This window comes from Zosterops lateralis (assembly GCF_965231275.1).
Source record: "Zosterops lateralis genome assembly, chromosome: 1".
Classification (NCBI taxonomy): domain Eukaryota; kingdom Metazoa; phylum Chordata; class Aves; order Passeriformes; family Zosteropidae; genus Zosterops; species Zosterops lateralis.
Window position 1 is genome coordinate 61,557,249 of NC_139762.1, and position 24,650 is coordinate 61,581,898.

Consider the following 24,650-nt stretch of genomic DNA (forward strand, 5'->3'; position numbering starts at 1 on the left):
AACTACAGCATTCACCACCTTTATCTGTTCCCCCTTCCCGAAAAAACCAAGTAAAACACACTTAACAATGGAAAAAAAAATCACGCATGCACACAGAAAACATGCAGTCTGGTAACATAAATGCCATTTTTGCACTTCACAGACCCTTTGGAGTTTGGTTGGGGTTTTTTTAATGATACATATAACAAGCTGCAGCTGAAGCAAACTTTCTTCTTTTGCTGGAAGAATCCACATCTTTAAGAGATGCAAACTTTCCTGGAGTACGTACCTGAGACCCATGAAAATCTGCCTTGCCAAAATTTCTAAAATGTTTTTAAGCATGACAGTAAAGGAAACGGACTGCTTAGCACATTGTACCTCCCGCACAGTGAAAACCTCTTGCTAACGCTGATCATTATGAAAAAACCTCACGCCCTCCTGATTGGACACACAAAACCCCGGCTGCATCACGTTGCAAGCGTCTTAGTACCACACCCAGAAAGCTTTATTTGGATATGATCTTTTCCATGAATGAGCAACTACTTGCTTACAACTATACAGCACACTCCGAAACCAAAAGTCCAATTTTAGGCTAGGAAAAAAATTAAAAACATTTTAAACTTTCCCAGCTAAAATTCTGAAAATAAAGAAAATATAAAGTTCATAAACTAGCATGAACATACATGGATGATGGCTAATTAATAAAAATCATACAAATCCTCTAATCTCTAAAGATTTTTATACTAATCACTGCTTCATTTCCTTTACAACCATACTTGAAGTGACAGTGGATCTCATTTTTTTGGAATAATCTTCTAGGATATTTACACAACCCTAATGTATGCAATGTTCCTGCATTATTAATAATTTCTGTGGGAAAGAAATGAAAATTTTACCTCACTTGCTAGGGTTTCCTCTGAACTTTTGAGTCCTTTCAAGCAAGGCAAAGCAAGGCCCTGAGCCAGGAGATCATTTGTAGTGGGATCAATTAAGTGACTAAATTGAAAATAAAATTCAACAAAACGGCATTTTTAACCTAAATGTTAATTTAAACTGCTCTCAAGAAGAGATTTCAGCACAGATGCCGGTGCCAGCACGGTCACACAGCGCCATCTAGCAGTCACTCACAGGACGGCAGTTACTGTGACACCGAGTTGGACACTTTGATAAATAAGTTTGTAAAGTCCTCACTCATTTAAAGAAATTCCAAGAAACCAGGGAAGTAAACTGTACAGTTGCTATAAGCAAACATAAAGGTGAAGCTTTATAGACCGAAGCTACACCAACTGCTGCAATTCTCTTCCCATTGACCAAACTCTGGCCTCATAAAAGGGAGAAGGTGTTAAAAACATCTTTGATAGCTTGTTACTTCTGCAAAAAGCTTTCTAAAAATGATCTGGAAAAGCTACGTAAGCATTAGTACTAGAACTCTTACTGTAACATAGTCCTGTAAGTCCAGTTCTTATTTCAAGTCTGACATCAAACTCTGATCTAATGGTTCTCCGACGTGTTACCTTCACTTATTTTAAGTGGCCAAGACTTCTCTGCTTGTCAGGACTAAAACTGTTGAAACATCTCAAGTTACGTAGGCCAATAAATTCAAGGTTTCTAACATACTGGGTGGGGGAAGGATCTTTTGAGGCCCTAACAAATGGCATCAAGATGGATTCTTTACCAGATCAAGTTGCTCAAAATACTTGCAGAAATCTATCATGGCACAAAACACTAAAACAAAGCATTCCAAGTTTAAAGCTCTAGTTTCACAAGCATATATTTTAACTCAGCACAAGGAAGCCTTAGTGCTAAATGAAAGACAAGCCATCTCTTGTAAAGCCATCTCATGCCCACTCAGTCCAGCTAATGCTCTGCCTTCTTTCTTTCTCAATGTCTCAAGGCATATGCACAGACACAAAAAGTTGCACTGAATCAAACCTAGGAACTGATATGATTTTACACTAAAATGGCTAAAAAAAAAAAAAAAAAAAAAAAAACAAGAGTATTTTTGAAACTACAATGGGGAAAAATACAAGCAAATGAAAGAAGTGTGATGAAAACCCTTGGCTTAGCAATTCAGTTAGTATTACTAAGAGCAGTTATTATGAACAAATGGTGACCCTAAATGAGGTGTGAAAGCAAATCCTTAAACCATTGTGAATATCTATAAATTAGCAGCTTTCACTTCAGACACATTAAAAAACAGAAGCAGACAAGCAAGCCATTTTGACTAGGATAGTAGACAACCCAGCACCAAGACTTCAACCTCCCCATCTTCAACAGTTTTATTCGAAAAACTGTTTCCAAAAAGTATTTTTCTACGGAAGTGTATATTAGTGTTTCTCATCTTATACAAGAAACATTAAGTCAATTTTGACAGAGTTATTCTCTAACAGAGTTTGATCAAGATTACAGTTGTCCTGGGACCTAAATTTAAAGGTTTCATAAACTGTATTTTGAGTAAGGCAACAAAAAACCTCCCTCCTCCACATTTATCAAAAATGGACATGCTAGATAAACATCCTAATGTACTTGATGATTGATGCAAATAAATAAACTGGAAATTGTCCAGAGGAATGAAACAAGAAAGGTCAGAGCTCTAGAGTACACGACCCATGAGAGAAGCTTTTAGGAATTAGATCTATTTAGCCTAAACACAAGACGCCTATAAAGAGAAGGCATAAATACATTCAAATATGTGAAAGGTTGCTATGCAGAAGAAAATAATCAGATGTTCTCCATACCCACTAAAGAACATACAGGCAGCTAAAGGCTTAATTGTGCTAAAAGGTATAGGTCACATACTCAAACACTTTTCAACCAGAAAGGTAGTTAACCATCCAAAAGGGCTTATGAATGCTCCATCACTGCATGTTTACAACACCCAGCTAAAATAAAAGCTGCTGAATGGCCCAGCCCGAGGAAGGAGAGCTCACCATGTCAGGTACTTTTTGGCCTATGATCTTCAACAGAGTGTATCAGTCTAAGAGGAGGCTCTGTCAGTCATGAACACAAACTTACAACCAACTCCCTGCAGGTGCTGAGGGAAAACAGTTCCACTTAAATTACTCTCTCAGTCCTCCTCCGCACCAGTTTACACCCCAGAACTAAACTCCTCTTCCTGCACCTGGGAATCTGCAGGACTGCCTGCACCAGGTGAGCAGCACCAGACTGAGGTGCACATAAACTATGAGAATTTCTTCTCAAGCCACCAAAGAGCAAAGTTCACAGCTCCCTCCATTTAAATGTAATTCTGCCTCAGTAAAGAGAGGAACCACTTACAATGCTGAAAAGCAGCATCTGTAAAAGAGCTGGCAGTCACCTACAGAAGATGACACTTTTTTCTTGCTCTGCTATGTTTTTTTATTTGGAAAATCAAGAGACTCAAAGACAATTCTGAACAATTCTGACAATTCTGAATAAATTTTCCAAAAAGCCATTTTTAACAAAAAGAAACAAGTGGAATAGCAAAAGAGGTTGTCAAGAAATTTCTTTCCTCTCATAAGCTTCCTGGAGTTCGGGTTTTTATGAAAATTAAGACCAAAAAAAAACCCTTTAACAATCAGTGCTTTTTTTATTCTACTTTAGTGTTACAAAGAATATCTGTACCCATCAGCAATATATATAGGTGACTGTCTTACAACTGAACTTGTTAATTTTTTTTATTTTCTAGTAAGACTTCCAAACCATATTCACTCGATATTCTCTTTCCATCACTACCAATTATAAGACTCGAATTTCTACTTAAATAACTGCTGGATTCTTAAATTTACCATCATGTGATGCTCTACATCTTTACAATCACAAATGAAAATTAACATTTCCAAAGGGAAATGAATTTTTCAAAGCATGATAAAGACAAGCAGAAAAGTGGCAACCCATGAACAAACAACAGACTCTCAAAAGTCAACTATCACTTGGGGAATCAATTACAAATAAGCATGCTTCTACCCTTAAAACCTAGCCAACAAAAGCTGAGGGTCCAAAACGCCTAATAAAATCTGCAGTCAAGTCTTCTGTCTTCTATTAAACTGCAAGCCAAAAAAATCACTTCTCTATATACCAGTGCCTTGTACAAATCAACAGCAATTCAGTTTTGGCACAATTAACTCAAAGTCTATTTATAGTTATCCAAGACAAAGTTCCTGCTTAGCTTCTTTCTGTAAGCAAATTCCAAAGCCAGGGATTTGAGACAAGACAAAAACTAATGTCTTCTGCTTAAATAGCCTGTTCCTCAGCCCCAGCACTTAATCTGCAAACTCCAACTGGTAGCATACAAAAGCTACAGGATTCACAGCAGCAAACTCAAAATCGATGGATGTGCATTTCTGTAGGCCCATCATGCCCTGGCATGAGTGTTGGAAAGACTGCACCAGCTCAGTCAGCTTAAGGTCTCCATGGGTGCTGTGTGGCCATAACAGCTATCCCACTTTCCCCAAGTAGTTGAAAATAGCACAAAAATCACTTAAACTGGACAGGACGAGGCCAAGGCTTCCTATGAACACCAGAAACAAGTTATGACAATATAAAACATTCTAACACACAGTTTTGTGATGCAATGAAGTCATTTCTCTGCACATCCTGAGATGTAGAGCAGCCTTACCACTTCTCTCACAGCGAGAGGGCTCATTATCTATCTAGTATTGCTGAGACCAAATAATTACTCAGTGTCTGTGAAACATTATGAGCCTGTGCATAACTTGCTTGATTTCAAACTACATTTTGGAGTACGGCAATGCCAGAAAAGAGCAGGACTGAATGGTTATTCCATGAACACCAGGAGCAGGATACAGGTCATATGGGAGTCTGCTCCAGCTCTGGTTCAGATGGCAGCACAATGTCATTTCACTGTCACAGAGTTCCTTCCCTGCTAACTTAAGAACCTCCTGGGGCACAGTTCTATGGCCCCAAGAGGTACAAAGGACAGACTGTCCTTTGGCAACTTGTTTGTCTCCACTATTTCAAATATAATTCACAATAAAAGATTTTTACAAAATTATATTTAAAATATTTAGATGGAAAAAGCAAGAAAATTATACAACTCAGAAGTTCCTGAAGATAAGCTCAAGAAAATTATATGCAGTCAACATCAACGATTTTTTTAAAAAAATTAGTACTTCCACAAACCTTAAGTTAAGCACACAAAATACACAAGTTAAGTACCCAATTAGGCCTTACCCATAGTCAACTTAGGATGTTAATTCACAGTAGATGGCATCTTCTCTCAAAAAAACACATTAAATTACATCCTGCATATTATTTAGAATTTGCTAGAACAAATTAAAAAGTTAGCTTTGGAAACTAAGGATAGCACCACACTAGTGACAACAGTTACCAAATGACAAGCCCTGACAAGCTGTTAGGCACCCAAACAATTAAATACTGATGTCCAACCTGAACATCATCTGCCTTTACACTCACAGTTTTATTTATGCTGTAGTTACACATTTCAACAAGTAATGTTTGTCCTAACAGTTTTTAGTGTTTTGGTGAAATGGTAATTGGTAACATGGTAATAGTGTACATAAGGTTATTAAAATTAAACAATTTTTTAACCATTCCTCAAAGAAAACAATATGTTGATCATTATAAGCAAACACCTCAATGTTTCAAAGATAAGTCCATATATAAAAGCAACCCAGCCTACCCAGATGAGCAAACAAAACAGAAAGTGCTTCCAAATTGAACAGTTCTTCAAAAGGTGCATTTAGGCAATTACACTTCATGAATCTCATCTCCTTTACAGACACTCTCTAGAAGGGAAACTGTGTCCAACACAAAACATAACTGAAGCTAGAAAGTGATAACTCTCCAGACAAAACGGAAGTACAAAACATACAAAACCTTTCTAATCAACAGCAAACTTGCCAACTAAACCGGCATGAGATCAGAATGCCAGCAAATAGCTTAAATCAAAGCGGGTTTAGTCAAACGCGTATGGCTCCACTCCAAAGGTGCCCGATGCTGCAGCCCCTCCGTTCAGTGGTTCTGAGCCCAGCTGGGCTGGGAAGGTCCGAGCCCTCCCGGCTGGGCTGGCGGGAGCACAGCACAGCCACAGTCTCTCCTTAGGCACTGCTGCTCCCTCTCGGCTGCTCCCGGCACGGCACCGCCGCCACGAGGTTCCCGCACAGCCCACAGCAGAGCCCGGGGCTTCGGCCTTTCAAACCTTCTCCAGCTGGAAAATGCCTCAACTATTTCATACATTCATTACCTTATCCCAGTAGTGTGTGTGCATGACCACTGTATAAACATTCTTTTAGAAAGAAAGCAGAAGGGTAATGTCCAAACTTGCTCATATAGCCACGTGGGCCTCGGGAGACACAGAGCTGTACCATTAAATAAAAAGAAAAAGGCATAAATTAAAAGCACAGATGAGCTAAAACAGCAGCAGACACACTCCAGGGATGGGATGGGAATCAAGGAGAGATAAAAAATGGCTACATGTTTCACATGTAGCTACTTTGCTACTTGTTCACTCAGCGGCAGGACCTGTTTAAACACCTGAGAACCATGGAATCACTTACCAGGCTTACAGGAACATAACCAAAGCCACTCACAAAGAAGGGAAAAAAATACACTCAGTCTGATAGTCCTTTTCTCTCTCTCTGTTTTTTTCCCTTGTCTTTATTTGTTTTCATCAATGAGGAAAAGCACCAAAACCAATTTGTATCTATTACCTGTTCTAGTACATTTCTACTGTCTCCAGCCAGCCTCCATAATCACCCGGCAGTCTTTTCTCTTAGTATGCCCTCAGGCATAACAGAGGGAGAGCAACACAGATTATTGTTCTGTATTTGGAGACACAGAACAGTGTGAGTTGTGCTGCACTCAAAATGCTTAAAAGCACCAAGCCAGAAATCAACTAACCCCGGCTTGCCTTGCTTCCCAGAGTAACTTACGGCAATTCACATATAGAGGCATCCACATTGCAACTGACAAAAGAGCATTCCCAAGATGTAGTAAAAGCGTCTTAATGAAAAGCTGAAACCATGGTTAAGTTCCGAGAATTATATCCTCATTGGCAGCTAAACTTTATCCTTTCTAGCAAACTAAATTGTAGTCAAACTGACACAAGAGCCTGCAGTGAACATTAACCCTCTACCACTATTCCTCAGTCATCCAGGGTAACAAGCACGTTCTTTTCGAGTGCTCCTACAAATGCTCCTGATCAAAATATAATTCCTGCTCCTACCTCTGAGAGTACATGGTCAAAGAAATTTCTTCAGGTTATAAAAAATGGTCTGTTCTCTCATTAGCTTTTCTAAATCTACTATAAATTTTGCTTAAGCATGAAGAACCATGAGACATGTAAAGCTAATGCCTCCGTAGAACACCTTACAAAGCTCCTCATCATCTGAGTGCTTATGCTGAACTCACTTCATCACTGCTATTTATGCTTCACTTGCTAATTGCTTAACCATCTACTACTGGGACATACTCCACATAGGAGGATGGATGCTACCAGGAGTTGAAATTTACCTTTCATGGTTCAATACTTTTCAAATTCATTCCTCTGTATTACATGAAATTCAGCATTGTCAGAACTAAACTCCATTGCACAACCACCAGAGCATGCAGCCAATGCTTTGTCACTAGAATTAACCCTAAACATGTCGCGCATGCTTAAATTTACCTATGTGAGCTCTCTACAAGTGTCTCTGAAGATTATGTGCACATACAATTTATTAGGTTCTTCAACGTGCTCCCAACTTCCAGCTGCCTGCCCTATGATTGTAAAATAAAAACACTGAAAGAAAAAATAAAAGTGCCACTCACAGATGAATAGACAATTTTAAAGAGGATAAAGAAGGACAGTACACACTTGTCATATGAAGTGCTAATGGCAGTGATGCAATTATGAGGAGAAAACAGACTCTAGTTCTTATCTAGTTCCCCCATAAACAGAGGACACATCTCCCAGTTTGAGAACTTGGAGTTCCATCCTGTAACAGAGACAACATCCTCAAAGCTGGACTCCCCACTTAACAGAAAGTTGCCCAACAGGAATAAGAAGTTGATGCTGAGGAAGCCGAGGAAGGAACAACTCACCGCAAAGAGGTCGTAGATCTTGCCCTGTGCTAAATGTCAGAAGTGATAAGTAACAGAAGTCTAGCCACACACGGGTTAGGAAGTTTTACAGGGAACACTGGAGCAGTAATACACGGCTGCCAAAACCACAATTATACGTTAGTTTATGGAGACTTAGGGAACATGTAGTGCTGCAGATGACTCACGACATGATGCCGTATGAACTCCACACTGCAAGAAACCATCCCAACAATATCCAGACTCACTGTCCCCCTCACTGGCTTATAGGACACTTCTGGATGCACTGGGAATACCTATTCCTTCCAAACAACTGTGAAATCTTGATCGTCTACAGTTGTGCAACTCCATCTGCTACATCCCATAAGTCTCACCTGTTTTCTTCCCCACTATGTCCCATCTCACCCTCTCTCCTCATCCTCCTACTAAGCATCTCACCATAAAAGTTTCAGATTTTAAAAAGAAGAAAACCTCCACCTCCCAAGTATTCCCATACTAACTGCACGTCAGAGCACACTTTTGAAGCCTGAGAACCAAGAATCAGCACACAAAACAAACTTATGCCAAGCAGCAACTCCAATCTTCTAATAGCAGGAATCTGCATCACTGGAACTGTAAGGCAATTATCTCAGGACAACAGCTACAGAAATAAATTACTTTACTGCCTTGCTCAGTATCAACATTTGAAAGCTTTTGCATCCAGATTAAAAGTCAGCTTGAATCTGAAAGAGAAATCTGAGGCAGAACAGGTATGCCAGTAAGGTTATCAAGCAACGCAAAAATCAGACAGGGCTGTGACTCTACACGTTTTACACAATGGGGGGAATTCTTCAGCAAGGGTACAAAACACCAGAATTTACATCTCTGTTCACTTTTCTCCATCACTCAGCTGCTTCAGAGAGTTTCATGACTGCAGTGTTGTAGAGAAAACAGGAACACCTCTCATCAAGAGAAAAGTAGTGTGGGGTATTTCGCATATTTAAGCACACACCATGCATACCCTGGCCCTCGAAAAAGGATTGTAAATTATCTTTTTTTTCTAAATTGGAACTGCATTCACAACCATTTGAAAAGTACAAATCCAAACACAACTACTAACCTTGAATTCCCTGACTGAGAAGGCACTTAATGAAGTGCCTTATAATGATTTGTCTTTTAGCTTAATAATAAAGAATACTAAAAATACCTCACAATGAGGATGCCTCACCCCAAAAATTATAAAGTAGTCACTACTATTTTACATGATACTTATAAAGAAACAGATAAGCCTTACCAGCAGAGTTAAGTGCAAAAATCAAAAGACCAACTGCTGATTCTGAGTGACTAAAAGCATACACTGGAAACCAGTCAAAATACTTCATCAACCACTGTGTAGGCTGCAGAGAGCTTATTTTAATAATACAGTAACCTATTAAAAAGATCTCTACTTTAAACAATAAAATAAAAATCTAATTTAAAATTTTATTGTGTAGTACAGAAGTACTTCTAAAACAACACTTGAAACAAAGGACCAGATTCTGAAGTGATTCAGAACATGAACAGTCTTAGTAACTCACAATCTGTACAGTCTTAGTAATTTTCTTTATTTTGCACTTGGATGAATAAAACTCATGCTGCAGCATGCTTTGCTGTGTCTGTATGGGGATGACCAAAGTCTACACAAGCATGCCTTATGCAACACAACGAACATGACACAATGCCTTTGAACGCTGAAGTCCATTTTAGATTGTAGCACCCCGTCTGCTTTTCAGCAGCAGACTCCTTCCTTCTACACCTGTCTTCCTTTCAACATGAGGTCCTAAGGAGATAATTTTTTTCTTCCTTGTCTTCTTCCTTCTTTCTTCTACTCAAATGTCTTGTTTAAGCAGATGGAAAGTCTTAATGACACCTCAGTTATATCCACTGGTAAGCAAAACTGACAAGCGTTTAGAAAATTAACAAAACCCCCCAGATAATTTGACAGGATTTCAAAATATTATTTGATATTTGCTTTAGAGAAATACATAAATTCTCTGCACAAAGAGTTACAGCGCTGTAAGACAAGTAACTTGGACTATAAACCACTAAGATTCAATAAGAATTGGCAAGTCTCACTAAAAAAAGTCCTGCCAACTAAAAACAATAATGGAGTGAGCTCTACACAGCAACTTTCCATCCAGCACACTTACAGAAGAAATTTCTGAAACAGTGAATAGGATGTCTGAACTAATTTTAGATTAGTCTAAAACTGCTAAAGTAAAGCTAAAGGCCTGTAACATAATCCAGTTTCTAAGTGCTACAGCAAAGCCAAGCCCACTGAATTAGCAGAAATAATTCTTGTTTGTAGAATCCCATGCTAGAGGAGGAGTATGTTCTGTGCTAGTATTTATTTCTAAAATCCACAAGAGTGTAGTGCAGATAAACTGTGACTGGTTTTAGACTCACTGAATGTTTAATAACAGTTTTTGCTTTGTCTTCATAAAGTTAGTGTTCATAAAAGTTAGTGTTCATTTTTCTGATATTTCTAAGTTACTAGCAATGCCTTTCCTGCCCCCAGCACATTTTACAATGGCTGAGGAGGGAATGCTTTGGACTTGAACAGCCCTGAGCCAGAAGCAATCTGTAAGAAATAACAAGCATACTTAATGTCTTGATCCATCAAAATGCATTCAAAGCTGGGCCAAAACCCATTAATTTCACAGAACTAGAAGCATAAAGGTGTCAACATATGTGAATACAACCACCCACTTCAGAAGTCAAAGCATTCTATGTCTGGCTATACATGTGCAGTTCCATTTTTCAGAGAGAAAGTACAGCTACACAGCAAACATACTGAACTCCCTTCCCAAGCAAAAACCTTGTTCACAATATTTGAAATCTCCCAGCTCGCCCACTTCCTGTTTTTCACAGCAGGCATTACTCGTCTGTACCATGAGAGTTTCTTCCTCCAGGGCGTATCTCACAGGGGGCACTCCAGCAGGTCTGCAGGCATGTCTAAACTATACAGCAAGTCCTGCTGCCAAGAAACCAAAACCAGTTTTAGAACCAGTAAAGCCACCATCAGCTACACTGTTTTCAGAATATGAACAAGTACCCATGGCCCAACACTGATAGCAGCTGGTCCACACATTTCTCTGTGGCTCAGGCTCACAAAGGAGCTTTGTGTTCCCACAGGATGGTATGCAAGATTTGCTCAGAATGCTGCCCACCTTCACACTGTAAAGTAGATACAAAAATAGGTTCAGCTCTTCTGCTGGTTTCCCTTTGCCTATTTTTAAGCTGATGCAGTCCCTGACTTTTAATCACCATTGCTGTTATTGCAGTATCTGTGTATTGCTGATTCACACTCTGGTTCTCTCCCCAGACAGAGGCAATCTTTGCTGTGAAAAGCACATCCCTCAGTTTTCACCTTTGGATATAGACACTCCTGGAAGCAACAAAGGGTGCTTGTACAGAAAGAACACTTTTGAAATACATGAAAAGCAAGGAGGACATTATATCCATGTTCAGTTTCAGATGAGTCAACTTGAAAGGCAGCTTGCATTGTTATAACTTCTAGTTAGCAACAGGAGCCTGTCTGATGCTGCTTTTCTTCCTTCTATGTTTTTTTTCCAATATTGCAATTAGACAGAAGACACTAGAAGCAGTGCTTGACTCCTTCATAATGGAGCAATAACTGCAAGTAAAGTTCACATCTAATTTTTGAAAGCCAGAGCTTTATTCCAGCATCTTTTCAGTAAATGTTGTCTCAATAGCTTAGGAACATGTAGGAAATAAGTTAATCCAAACACTTTTATTTAAGTAATAGCTGTCCAAGACATTGTGACAACAGACAATCTTTCATCTTAGTGAGTATTTCTATCTTTTCCCCAAGATTATAACCGTTTTCTCTTACAAAACATTTTCTTCTTATTTTTGCATACCCTAAACAGTATTAAGTTGAATTTCAAGAAATGTCTGACATTCGGATCATGTTAAGCAACAGTTACTATTACTGAGTAGCTGCTTCACTGTATAGGACAAAAAGATTAAATCTCTATTTGACATTCTATCTGAACTTCCCAGATGACTTCATATAAAAAAAAAGCCAAACATGCCTTTTTAAGAACACATTGAAAGGAATTATTTAATTTCAAAAATAAGAAACTACACTGCATAATTTCTGCCTATCACCTAGCACTGAGGCTTTTTTGTTTGTTCCATTTAATGTATGCACATACATTAACAGAAACTAAATCAAGACTTGGATTTAATAATGACTAGAAACTAGAGATCAATTTTGTGTGCAACTACCAAAATGACTCTAGGACTCCTCTCCCAGCAACTGCAACTTTTAAGAGGTTTTTAGTTCTCAGATTCAGATCCTAGATGTAGACTTATTTCTACTCTAATGTTATAAACCGTTAATTTTCTGAAAAGATAAGGTATCAAAAATTTAAGGTAGTTCTTTCCTTGGCTGCACTCCCATCTTTCCTACATCTCTCCCACTAATAAATTCCAAGAGCACAGAACAATCATCTGAATCTGAAGTCAAAAGTAGCTTCTGGAATAGTATGCATCAGAACAACCAAGGTAAAGAAGAATTAAACTTAAGAAAGCCATAATGAGAACATATTTGCAATCTCAATCAAACAGCTGCCACAAATAAGGTTTTTTTGGACCAGCACTCCACTTGTCTGTGGAAAGAGCATAAATACATTTAATAATCACCTGGGTTCCCTAAAGTAGTTCAGCACTTGAATAATTCAGCATCTTATTTCTCCATAAGAAAGACCAATGGCAATAAAGAAAATGAGATGCAACTGTTTACCAGTATCACGACATGTTCAAGAAAAGAAACGGCCATTCTGTGAAACCAGGACTGATTTTAGAAAAACGTAAGGGACAGGCAACTTTGTAGTCTTCCAGTATGCAAGTTTAGGTGCAAGACACACCTGATCTTGAATTAATTAATAAAATTTGGGTTTCTGTTTTGACTAGTCAAAAGTTACACAAAATTATTCAGATAATACTTGTCTATTGAAATATGGTATTAATCCAACTTTTCAACTTTTTTGTCAGCATATTTTGCATTAATGAGATGAAATGTGGTCAAGCATAACCACAAGTTTGAGTATTTTTAGGATTGGCGAGGCAGAACAAGATGACGGGAAGATTTTTGAAGTACTTGGAAGGGAAGGAGAAATAACATTCTCAGCTCTTTGGAACCTACAAGGTACAATCCTGTATCATCCCACCTCCATCCTACCAATCATCTCTCCTGAAACAAAAGATCATTCACATGGAGTAGACCACCTCTGCTCCAGTGCAAACACAAACACACACACCACCAAGTGAAAACACACTGACTGTGCCTCTCTCCATCTTCCCCTTAGGTTCCACCAACTACAGTTAAAAATCAAGAATTAATATATTTCCTGTCCACCCCTATGAAAACTCTTCAATTCAGTGAACCAAGTAAAATGTCAAAAAAAGGCACTGAATGACATCTATCTGATGTCTGCTCTGTCAAGAAAATCTAACCATTCTGAAAGCACTAGTCCTGTAATCATTCTGCTTAATGCCAGGGAAACACTTTACCTCCTCACCTTCAGATCAGAAAGGCATCAGAAAAAGATCAGAAGGGGACTTTTAGAAGCATAATTAAGACTGAAAACATTTGATGACAGCTTGGCAGTTCTGAACATTCACCCCAGAAAAACTGAGAGGGCTCACTCATACTGTTACCTGTTATTTTGTATCCATATGCAGCCAGCTGCCCAGCCATGTATTCACCATCCGAATTATTGTGAGAACATCCCCATGTACGAATCCAGATCTTCTGAACACCAGGAATAATGCTGTCAAGTAAAAACAAATGAGAAATGCAAGTTAAATGGTGAACAAGCTTCCCCTTTAAGCCCACCACTGAACTGACTGAATGAACAGTAATTCTTCAAACTAAAACAATCAACTCAAACAACAACAACTCTAAAACAGCTGAGGAAGAACAGTAATTATGTGATTTTAGTGTAATGGGCATTAGGTCTTGCTGGGATAGAGTAACAAAAACCCATATAGGGCTGTGTTTTACATTTGTGACTGCAACAACGTTTCAGCTGTGATTGAACAATGCTTGCTTGTTTCCCCGCTGTGCTCCATCCCACCACAAGCAGGCTGGAGATGGACAACAGGTTGGGAGGAACATAAACAGCACAGCTGACCAACAGGATAATTCATTCCGGATGACATCATGTTCAGCAATAAAAGCTGTGGGTTTGGTCTTTCCAAAATAATCATTGTTCCGAGACTGGTTGGGTACCAGTCTGCTTGTGGGAGGTGCCGAATGGCTGCTTTTGCATCACTTGGGGTTTTTCCCTGCTCCTTCCTTCACTTTATCTGTCTTCATCTCAACCCACAAGTTTTCTCACTTTTACTCTTCCAGTTTTCTCCCTTGTGGTAGAGTCATTCCACCACAACTAGCAAGAAAAGAGACAGAAAAGAGTTTTAAACATGGAGAAGGTGCAGGAGCTGTAGGATAACAACAGATTCAGTACATTGCAATTATGTTAAAGTAACAAAGAAAACCCCACAAAACAAACAAATAAACACAAAAAAAATTTCCCAAACTTAAACCCCCCAACTTTGTCAAAATTATCTTATCATGTAACAAGTAACCTTCAAGTGACAGCACTGAAATTAGGCCACCAGCAAACAAACTGCAACCTTTGATATTATGGCATGCACTGACTGTAGCTCCCTCCACACGAGCTGTATAAATCTACTTGGTGGCCAAAAGCTGCACGAAGAGCGGGAAAGCCCCATCCCAACCTTTCCGGGCTACAGAAGCAGCACGGCAGACACGCAGTGCAGAGCCAGCACATACAAGGCTCCAAAAACCAACGAAAAGTTCTGTAAGAAGCTCTCATTGAAATTCCTGGGATAACTGCCAAAGAGCTAAAGATGCCAGTACAAGAACACTACACATCCTGGAACACAATACTGCGCCCTGCCTACAGCTTTTTTTTCCCCTCCCCCTCCCTTTTTAACAGATACTTCCCCTGGCTAAAAATAGAAATTTGTTGATGGAACATTAATGATCATTAACTGTAAACACAGGGTATTTAGACTTCCTGCTGTCTAAACAACACATGTTCAATGTACTTTCTTGGGTACAAAACACTAGAACACAGCGTGCCAGGGAATATACAGTACCTGAACACTTTGGGGCATGAAGTACTTGTGTCAAGTATCTACAGAGCACCAGTTCAGCCGTCCATACATTCCTGGCAGACTGGGGCCAATGCACTTTTAGAGGCATGAGGATAAAAAAGCATTGTTATGCTTATAAAATCTCTTTTAAATGCCAGTAAAAACCCAGAATTTTATGTCTCCACAGGCAATTAAATTTCCATACACAATTTATTTTCATCTTTATCATCTAGGGAAATTGTATCCAACGACTTGAAACTAATGTGTGAGACAAGAAAAAAAACAACAAACCCAGATCTCAGGCCTGCACTAGAAACTATAATCAATAACTGAGTTGACCTATACTCTAATCAATTCCACTGCAGCAGAAAGTTGATTCTGTTCTTATGGAAATCACAAGTAGGAAAAATGCAAAGATGCATTTTGTGCTTATTGCATACTATTTCCACTGAAATGAAAACAGCAAGTTCAAAAGAAGTTTCACCATGTCATTTGCAGGATGTACATACAAGAAGTACATAGAGCCTTTGCAAATCCCAGGATGCAGAAAACAGGTTGAAAGACTGAAGCAAGGATGATGCACCCTTCATGAAAGGAGACTGGGAATAAATAGCTCAGCACACTGAGCAAACACAAGGGCCCTGAGAGGATGCACCCACAAGACAGACAGGGACAAACTGGAGACAGTCCAACAAAGGGCCGTAAAGATCACGAAGGGACTGGAACATGCCTCATAACAGAAACAACTCAGAGTGCTGAGACTTTCTGCCTGAAGAAGAGAAAGCTCAGGGTGATGTCATCATAGGATAAAAATACCTGATGGGAAAGTGCAAAGACAGCAGAGCTGGGATTTTTTTCAGTGGTGCCCAGTGACAGGATCAGGAGCAACAGGCACAAACTGAAACCTGGGAGGTTCCCTCTGAGCATCAGGAACACTTTTTCCACTCTAAGAATGACCAAGAACTGGCATGGGTTACTCAGGGAGACTGTAGAATCTCCATCTCCTGGAGATACTCATAAACTACTGACTGCCAACTGGCTCTTTGTGCCAGTGCTCAAACACTGGGTTTGGTAAAATGACCTTCCAACCCCAATCCCCTTTTGCAACTCTCAGGATTTCATTCCTATTTCTCATTTCAGATGTCAAAAGGCTACTCCATAACTGCATTTTGAAGAGTTCAGATTGTATTTAGGTAATTAAGATAAAACGACAATTTTTCGGAAATCTTTTACACATAAAAGCGTAACAGAACCCATTTTTCCAGTCTGATTATTCCGTTTATCAACATCTCAGCGATAATGGATTTCTACAGACAATCTGTATAGGAAAAGAAATTTGCTTAGGATTTATTATTTATTCTCTCTACATTCTTCAAAGGACTATTTCACTCATTTTTATCTTGTACACAGATTTTACATGAAGATATAACACAAACCTCCAGCTTATTTCTGAAAGCTGACAAGCACATAGGAGATACAAGAAAAGCACCAACACAGGGTCGATGTAAGACTTCACCTGTCACTTGGGGGCTCATCATCTGCCTGAACGTTTTTTTGGGAGTTGCGTTTTCGCACTTTGGGAAAAACATTCCTTCTCACGAACTGCCGATCGTGTGGCTTTAGATCTTCTGCTGACACGATGTCTTCAATATCCTCAAGCACTGACTCACAGGCAGCAGGCATCTTCAGGAAGTGTTGGAGAAGACTGGCATTAGGAAAGCATTTGAATACAAAACCAGAGCCTCATATCTACTGCACATTTCTCATAAAGAAAAGTCAGATATATCTGTAAGCACTTGTGCAATACATCCCCCACGTGAGGGATACTGAGCACACAAAAATAATCCACTATCAGAGACATTTCCTGAATGCTCTCTTCCCCCCACACCTCAAACACAGGCAGGGAGAAAGTCACAAACAATACAGATTCCTAAGAGCTGATTTATAAATCATCTGGACCTTGTCATCTCCTAATTCAAAACCCTTTCATCTCCCTTGACATGACACATCCAAGATACAGGTATTTTTAATCACGGCAGCATCATAATAAAATAGTGACCTCATGTTATATGCTGGATGTACTTGCACTCACATCACAGAAGAAGAATGAAGGACACAGAATCCAAGTGAGGCCAGTCTGGCTCTTATTTGTGTGTGGACACTATCCAAATGTGTTCTCACAGTCCTTTTGAAAACAAACCGAACTATTCCTAGAATTCCTGGTCCCACAGGCCTTTCATCTGAATTAGTTCATTCACTGGGACAGTAAAATAAAAATTTCTGTTTTCAGGTACAGAATGTTAAATAACTGTACCTAACTAATAAAAAATAAATATACTATAATCTGGCTAAAGTAATATATTAAAAGATTGCTAATACCTAATTATATTTTCCACAAGAAACTAAATATATATGCATATGTATCTCCCAGCAGATGTAAATATCCAGATTTGTTTTCAGGAATCAAAAAAAAAAGCCATTTGCTAGAAAAGTTTATAAAAAGAGTTACTGTTTTAATTACACACCACAGTGTGCTGTAACTCCTACTTAGAATAAAGTCTGAAGCACAACTGGAAACTCAGGTGTTTTACATAAACCAACACTTCACTAAGGAAATCATACAAGGGCGTTTCACTGTTTACGGGGAAAATACAACACTTTCCTAACTGACAATGAAAAATAAGGCTTTAGTTCCTTTAAAATTAGATTTCAGGAATGGAAGGTTTGCTACTGGCATAAAAACACTTCCAGGCGTTGCAAACGAATTACTGAAGAACATAAGAAGGTAAACATCTGTGCATGTTCCCAGCTTGTGTCTTTCAGTCAATTTCACAAAATATACTTCAAAATAAAACTTCATGTAAGCTGAACCATCACACATCTGCATTTAACTTAAAAAGGAACAGAATGGTGTCACAAAGAGGATACATCTGCCCTAGCTACTCAGGCAACTAACATGCTTCTAAATAAAAAAAAAAAAAAAAAAAAAAAATAAAAAAAAAAAAAAAAATAAAAAAAAAAAGAGGATCTATACAATTATGCAGCAAAATAGGAACAAAAAAAAACATTTGTGAAAAGTCCGGTAATAAAGAATATGAGGGAAAGGTGACATCTCTTACACTAATTTATACCACTGAGAATATCTACAAATAGGCAAAGTTATGATATTGATATCAGAAAGCGAATAAAAAGTCTCCATTTGTTGTTTTTTCTCTCTTACAGAAAAATATCCAATGTAATTGAGCAGCTGGAAAAACAAATAAGCTCAGCTTATTTCAGAGACCATGGAAGAAAGAATACAGCCAAACTAAAATTCTTACCTTTTCAAGCAAGATCTAAATCCTCTTGGACAGTAAACCTGGAGGGTGGGGAAGCAGGGAGGAGGAAAAGGAAAAAAGACATGGCATAAACAAGCAGAACTGGCAGACAGAAAACCATTAATTTGTGTTACTGTCCAACAAGCACTCATCCTCCCTTTGCAGAAATACATTCCTGGCTCAGTTTGACCCCATGTGGACCAGGTACACACACTAGCTGACTGGCAAGGTGGAAGAGTTCCCACAATTTCCCTGTGTCCTGAGCAGGGGCACTGTTCTTTTTATTCTTCTTCTATGGAGTCTTTTTTTTTTTTTTTTTTTTTTTTTTTTTTTTTTTTTTTTTTTAATTGGTCAAAGTCAGATGTATTTAAGTTATCTCAGATTTCCACCAGATTCTGTGTTCAATCAGTGTAAAATTTTGAATGAAAGAAGAGAGAAAGATTAACAGTAAGTTTTAATTCAAGTCATTCACAATTTTTTAAAAATTAAAACACTGTGAAGTTATTTTAAAACAGATTAGTTGATATCTGCACTAGTTCCATATGCATGCACGAGACCTCCTTCACAGGAAAAAAAAAAGAAAGAAAGACTGATTCCTGCAGCTATTCTGGTAGATTGACTGAAACAAGAAGTGATAACAAAAATAGAAGTTAATGTATTCTCATACAGCCAAGCTGCACCTACAGAACTCTATATTTAAAAAAAAGAAAATGCTAGCAAGCAAATAAAAGACTAGAGTTGTTTTAACATCTTGTCACAAACAAAACTTCCCTTGTGCCATTCTGGTCTGCTCTGGTCACCCCTCCTCAATCTCCTGGCAGGTACCGAAGGAGAACTTCCATCCAGGTGTCAGAGGACTGCCCTTTTCAGCCATTTACCAACGGGCGTCTGCAGTAAAGCCCCGGGATTTTATCCCCGGCCTCACACAGAGCAGAAAAAAAATTGCAGCGTTAACACACAGCGAGACTGAGTTTGAAGTACACGTATATATGTGTGTGTAGGTCTTACAGAATGATGGAATTGTCAGCGTTGGGAAGAGACCTCCAGAGATGATCCAGCCCTGCCAAGGCGGGGCCACCTGGAGCAGCAGGTTACAAGGGAATGTGACGGCGTGGGTTTTGCATTCTCCAGAGAAGACGCCACAACCTCCCTGGGCAGCCTGTTCCAGTGCTCTGCCACCCTCAATGTAAAGTTCTTCTTCCTGTTAAACTTCTTGCGTTTTAATTGATGGTCACTGCTCCTCGTCCTGTCAGTGGGCGCCTGACGAGTCTGGCACCCGCCGCTGAGGTATTTATACGCATTAATGAGTCTCCCTCTCACTATCCTGTTCTCGAGACTGAACAGCCGCAGTTCCCGCAGTGTCTCCTCACACACATAAACACGTAAGCAGTACACGTGTATATAAACACACACACACGAGCACGGCCCGGGCCGAGGGGCAGCCGGGCCGCCGCCCGGACCCCGCACAGCCCGGAGCCCGGCCGGGCTCGGCCCCCCTACCCGGCCTCCAGCCCGCCGAGGGTGCCCCATCCCCGAGCCGCCCCCCGGCCACCGGCCCCTGCGGAGATTCCCGCCAGGACGCTCGTCTCCTCCTCCCGACGTTAACGCGCAGCTCCGAGAAGGCCCCACAGGGGACGGGAGCATCGCGCGGGCAGGAGAAGGGGAACTCGGCCAGACCGGCAGAGCCAGGCAGGGGAGGGAAGGCCGGGACGGGAAAGGAAGGATCGGCGGGAAGGGAAGGGGAGGGGAGGGAAGTGAAGGCGGCCGGGCCCCGCGCCCCGACACTCACCCGCGCTCACCCGGGCTCCGCCATCGCGCCCCGCCCCGGGGCACCGCGCGCAGCTACGCCAGGACGGCGGCCGGCGGAGGCCACAACAGCGCGGCGCCCTCGCTTCGCCACTGAGAGCGCGGTCTGCCGGAGCCTGGGAGACTCACCTCCTCTTTAACTGGAAATCAGCGATTCCAGCAACACCTATCCAGTTAAAACCCTTGCGATGCTAATGTATCTGATCCAAATGGGTGATGAGCTATTCAGTCCTCTTCTGGCCACAATGCGCTTTCTTTATTGTTATTTCCCATCGTTAATTTCCTCAAAATGCAATGCTAGTAGCAATTTCGCTGAATAGTATAAACTATTTTGGTTAAAATATTTAGTATCAGATGGCTGAAGTTTCTGGCACTGTTTTCCTCCAAACTTTTCTGATTGATATTTAGGAAAACAGCAGTGTGGTTATTGGCTGGCTGAAGCTAAAGCTCTGAGCAGATTAAGCCTGCAGTGTCCTTGGTGATCAAAGTGTTGTAGAGAGGGAGCACATTATTATTGCTTTGGTTTTAATATACACAGTTGACCTAAAACGATTATTCATATTGTATCTTTAATATATTCTATTTTGAGGTAGTCAGCTTTGGAATGTAAAAGCCACCATTTCCTGTAGTGGCATTTCAAACATTGGGTTTCTCTCCTTAGAAGGAGCCTTTAGAATCAGTTTATTCTTAAAAACGCAGATTATAGTCTCCCTGGAACGAGAGGGAAAGTGAATGAAAATCCTGGGTGTATTCCATAATAGGTCTCTTGGTCTACTCACAGATAAAATGTGATAACTTCTAGTTACAAATATCATCTCCCTCTCCTTTTTCTTACAAACTTATGCTTATTTTATATAATGTTCATCTGACAACGCCCACAGGAAGAAAAAAAAAAAAAAAAAAAAAAAAAAAAGGAAAAAGAAGAAAATATGGACAAAGGAACAGAAGATATTTAAAGAAGAGAACCAGGACAGAAAGAAGGAAGCACTTCACTTAAATCAGCCTTTAAGAACAAATTGCTCCGAGCAGGACTGAACACTATTAATATCACCCTGGTCCCACGATAGAATCATTGTTACAGTTGAAGATATATTTGCCTTCCTGTTTGATCTTTGTTGGAGCACACAAGTACTTTCCAGAGATACTCTCAGTGAGACACTGTGTGATGTAATTTGTTAGCTTTGTGGCATTTTTAGCCCAGGAGAGAATGGAGGGAAATATTTCAAAATGGGTGGCCATGCTGATCTATTTCAGACCTCCTCCTGTGGCAGTGAGAAATCTTTACTAGGTCAATAGTAATGGTAACTATATCCCCAGTCAGCATTTTAACTGCTGTCTGATAAGGTTAGAGATTCTTTTCCTTCTTTCTTTTCAGTTTCCCATGTTCAAAGTATTTCACATGCAGTCCTTGAAATCATCTTCTCTGTTCTGGGGGCACTGCACTGCCCTCCCTCACAGCTCTCCTCACCACCCAAGTGTTTCTGCTGTATTTAAACCCAACACCAGTGCTGGTTCACAGCTGGCTGAAAGAGCAAAGCACAGCCTGCAACGTATAACCAAAAATCTCCAAATGGCCAACACTCACAAGCACTACTCATTAAGGGGAGGCAATGATCTCCAAGAGCAGCTCCCAGGCAGGAATAACCCATGAGTCCCATATCTAGTGACATAAATAGGCCACACTGAGCAGTTCCAGCATGATCCAGCAGAGCCTTTACTTTGTCCAGCTGCCAACAATTCATAGTATCAGGCAGTCCTTGTGCCAGCACAGTCCTGTTGAGTCCTAGGATGTAGCCACAAATTGGAAGGCACTCTCCCAGTGCTTTGGAAGCTCACAAACCTAAATTGCATTGTAACATAGGCATAGTAACAAATGAAGCTGAGCACAGAGAGCAGGTAGCACAGCAGGGAGAAGGGAGCAGATAATTCTCAACCACCCCCTGATCACTGGAAGAAAGTTTATCCATATCTACCTGAGAAAACTGCTTTTTATGTGACAAGTGGTTGGGAGGACAACTTCCAGTGCTGGCCTTCTCTGAGCTGGCAGCATACATGCCTCAGTTCCTTGAGTGTCCAAAGAAGAGCTTTAGATTACATCCTTTCCAAGTTGCCTGCAGACTTTACTTCCTACTCTTCAGGGCTGGTGGATTCAAAGACATCAGCCTTGGGTTGGGTTACCAATTCAAGTCATAGGTTTTGCAGGAGTAGGTAGTTGGAAAAATACAAAAAACTACTGGAAAAATAAAATCCAAACCTCGGTTTCAGGTCCTGGCTAGTAGAAGATACATCCTTAATGGGTTTAGAGCATCTCAATAAGCATCCGTAGGGAAGGAAAACAGCCAGGGAGGCAAGGGCTCAATTTTATATGGCAACCTTATTCTCTGATAACTAACATCAGTTCTGTGTGGAAATGGGTGAGAAGGTATTCAGAAAAAGATGAGGAGTCTTTTAAGAGTTACAAGAAATTAGATCTTTTTTTCATCTACTCTTGAAATTTAGGAGAGTCTGGCTGGTCATTTGTGAGCAATATTCAGCACCACTCAAAATTGGTAACAACTCATTTTTTCCTGCTATATATGACACTTTCTTCCTCTCAAGTTTTAGAAGGAAAATAGTGAGTAAAGAAACTCCCAGACTTAATAAAGGCCAAGCATTCTCCTGATCATTGCTTAGCTGTAGAGTAATATCCAGGCAGATCTTACTTCAGCAGAAAAAAAAAAAAAAAAAGCAGAATGGGGAGATGACGGATTCTATTTGTTGATGCTTTGGTTAATATCACTCCACTGACTTTACTATACAGGCTCATGGTTCACTTAGTGTTGAGAATTGTTGGCTGCAGGAACACTAATGGCATTGTGCATTAACTGTGTTTCACACAGGGAAAAAAAATACATATACTAAATTTGGTGGTTTTAAACATGTAGCTGTTTCATGCTACAGAAAGTACCTCACATACCTTTCATTTTTCTACAACAAAAATGTTCATGTCTGCATCAAGACCAAGGTACAATTTATTCTTTCAGGTATAAGTCAAAAGGAATATAGTGATTGTTTGTCATTTGTAGGTGGATGAGTTCTTACTGTAGTTTCAAGAGCGTGACCCTCCCTTTTTTTTTTTTTTTTTCAAACTCCTATCCTGTGTGTAAGGGAATAAATAGTTGTCTATCATTCAGACCATGCTGACAGATTTTTCCAAAACCTTTTCCATCTGCTGGCAGCCAAGGAATGCAGCACATACAGGCCCCAGTAAAAACTCCCTGGAACTAATACTTGTACACTGAATAATGTTGAGGTACACCATGCTAGCCCAGAGGAGCAGGATTAAGTATTTTAACTGACTGGCTTTTTTTATCCTGCACCTCAGCACATCCCAAGTTTGCAAAGCAGATACAGAAAGCAGAAGGAATGAGAGGGGAAAATTATATGAAAACTAGTAATCAGTAGCAGATTCTAGGGGCAAATAAAAAAATGCTTATGGCAACTGGAGAATAGAGAAACTGAGAACAGGCCAGGGAGGTACAGCAGATATTTATTGCCACCTCTGCTTCGAAGGGAGATCAGAGAACACAGCCCTCTAGCCCTCCTTTATTATTTATCAAGAATATAGAGGGGACCTTTGTAATCTTCCTTTCAGTACTGCTCTGTGCATATGTTTGAATATGTACAGGTGCACAGAGAAAGCAATAGCCTTCTCCTAGTGTGCAGGAAGTTGACAAGACACACTTGACTTGCTCTGAGGTACAACATTTAAGTAATCAACCATATTACTGTGATTTTATTATCCTGATTTTTTTCCCTTCTTTTGCAGTTGATGGATGGCTGTGTGTCTAAAAAGATACAGCACAAATACCAGAAAAGAAGTTCTTAAATATATGTCTGGCCCAAGGGACTGTTGGAAGTGACTCACAAAAACATAACTTCTTTTCAAAGCTACTTTTAGGAAACTTCTGGAGAATTATCAGTAGGCAGGTTAAGCAGATCCTCAACAACTGCTTTCATGTGATTTAATCCTACAATAACACCGTTTCTATGAAGTTTGCAAAAAGTCTGCTCCTAGTTCATATGAGAGGAGAGGGAATAAATAAAAATAAACTTGTATTATCGCAACCTCTGGATCACCTGCTGTGTCTCTTAACATGTGTCTTTTATTCTTGTTTCACTCTGGCTTAAAAAACCCCACTGAACTTATTGTTGGCATCATAAAAAAAGGGGATTGAAACTATCCAGTGTCAAAGGAGTGTTTGCACTAATAAAGAAAACAGTAACAGGTTTCAAGAAACAGTATAACAGGCACCAAGAGTAAGAAAAATTTAAATAGATGTATACAAATCTAAAGTC

General features: G+C 39.8%; 1 protein-coding gene across 4 annotated transcripts in view; it reads right to left on the reverse strand.

Annotated features, from left to right (window-relative positions):
* CDKAL1 (CDKAL1 threonylcarbamoyladenosine tRNA methylthiotransferase) overlaps window positions 1–20,348 on the reverse strand; it is a 385,260-nt gene extending 364,912 nt beyond the window's left edge. For 3 of the 4 annotated variants that reach the window (XM_083860253.1, XM_083860251.1, XM_083860254.1), the window contains exons 1-4: window positions 20,296–20,348; window positions 18,510–18,547; window positions 16,706–16,872; window positions 13,726–13,838 (exon numbers count right to left, since the gene is read on the reverse strand). In XM_083860253.1, coding sequence (XP_083716379.1) covers window positions 13,726–13,838; window positions 16,706–16,872 — 280 coding nt within the window. In that variant the 5' untranslated portion in view covers window positions 18,510–18,547; window positions 20,296–20,348. Of the gene's footprint in view, window positions 1–13,725; window positions 13,839–16,705; window positions 16,895–18,509; window positions 18,548–20,295 lie in introns of all 4 variants that reach the window. The other variant, XM_083860252.1, reaches the window with a different exon arrangement.
* Between the last annotated feature and the right edge of the window lie 4,302 nt (window positions 20,349–24,650).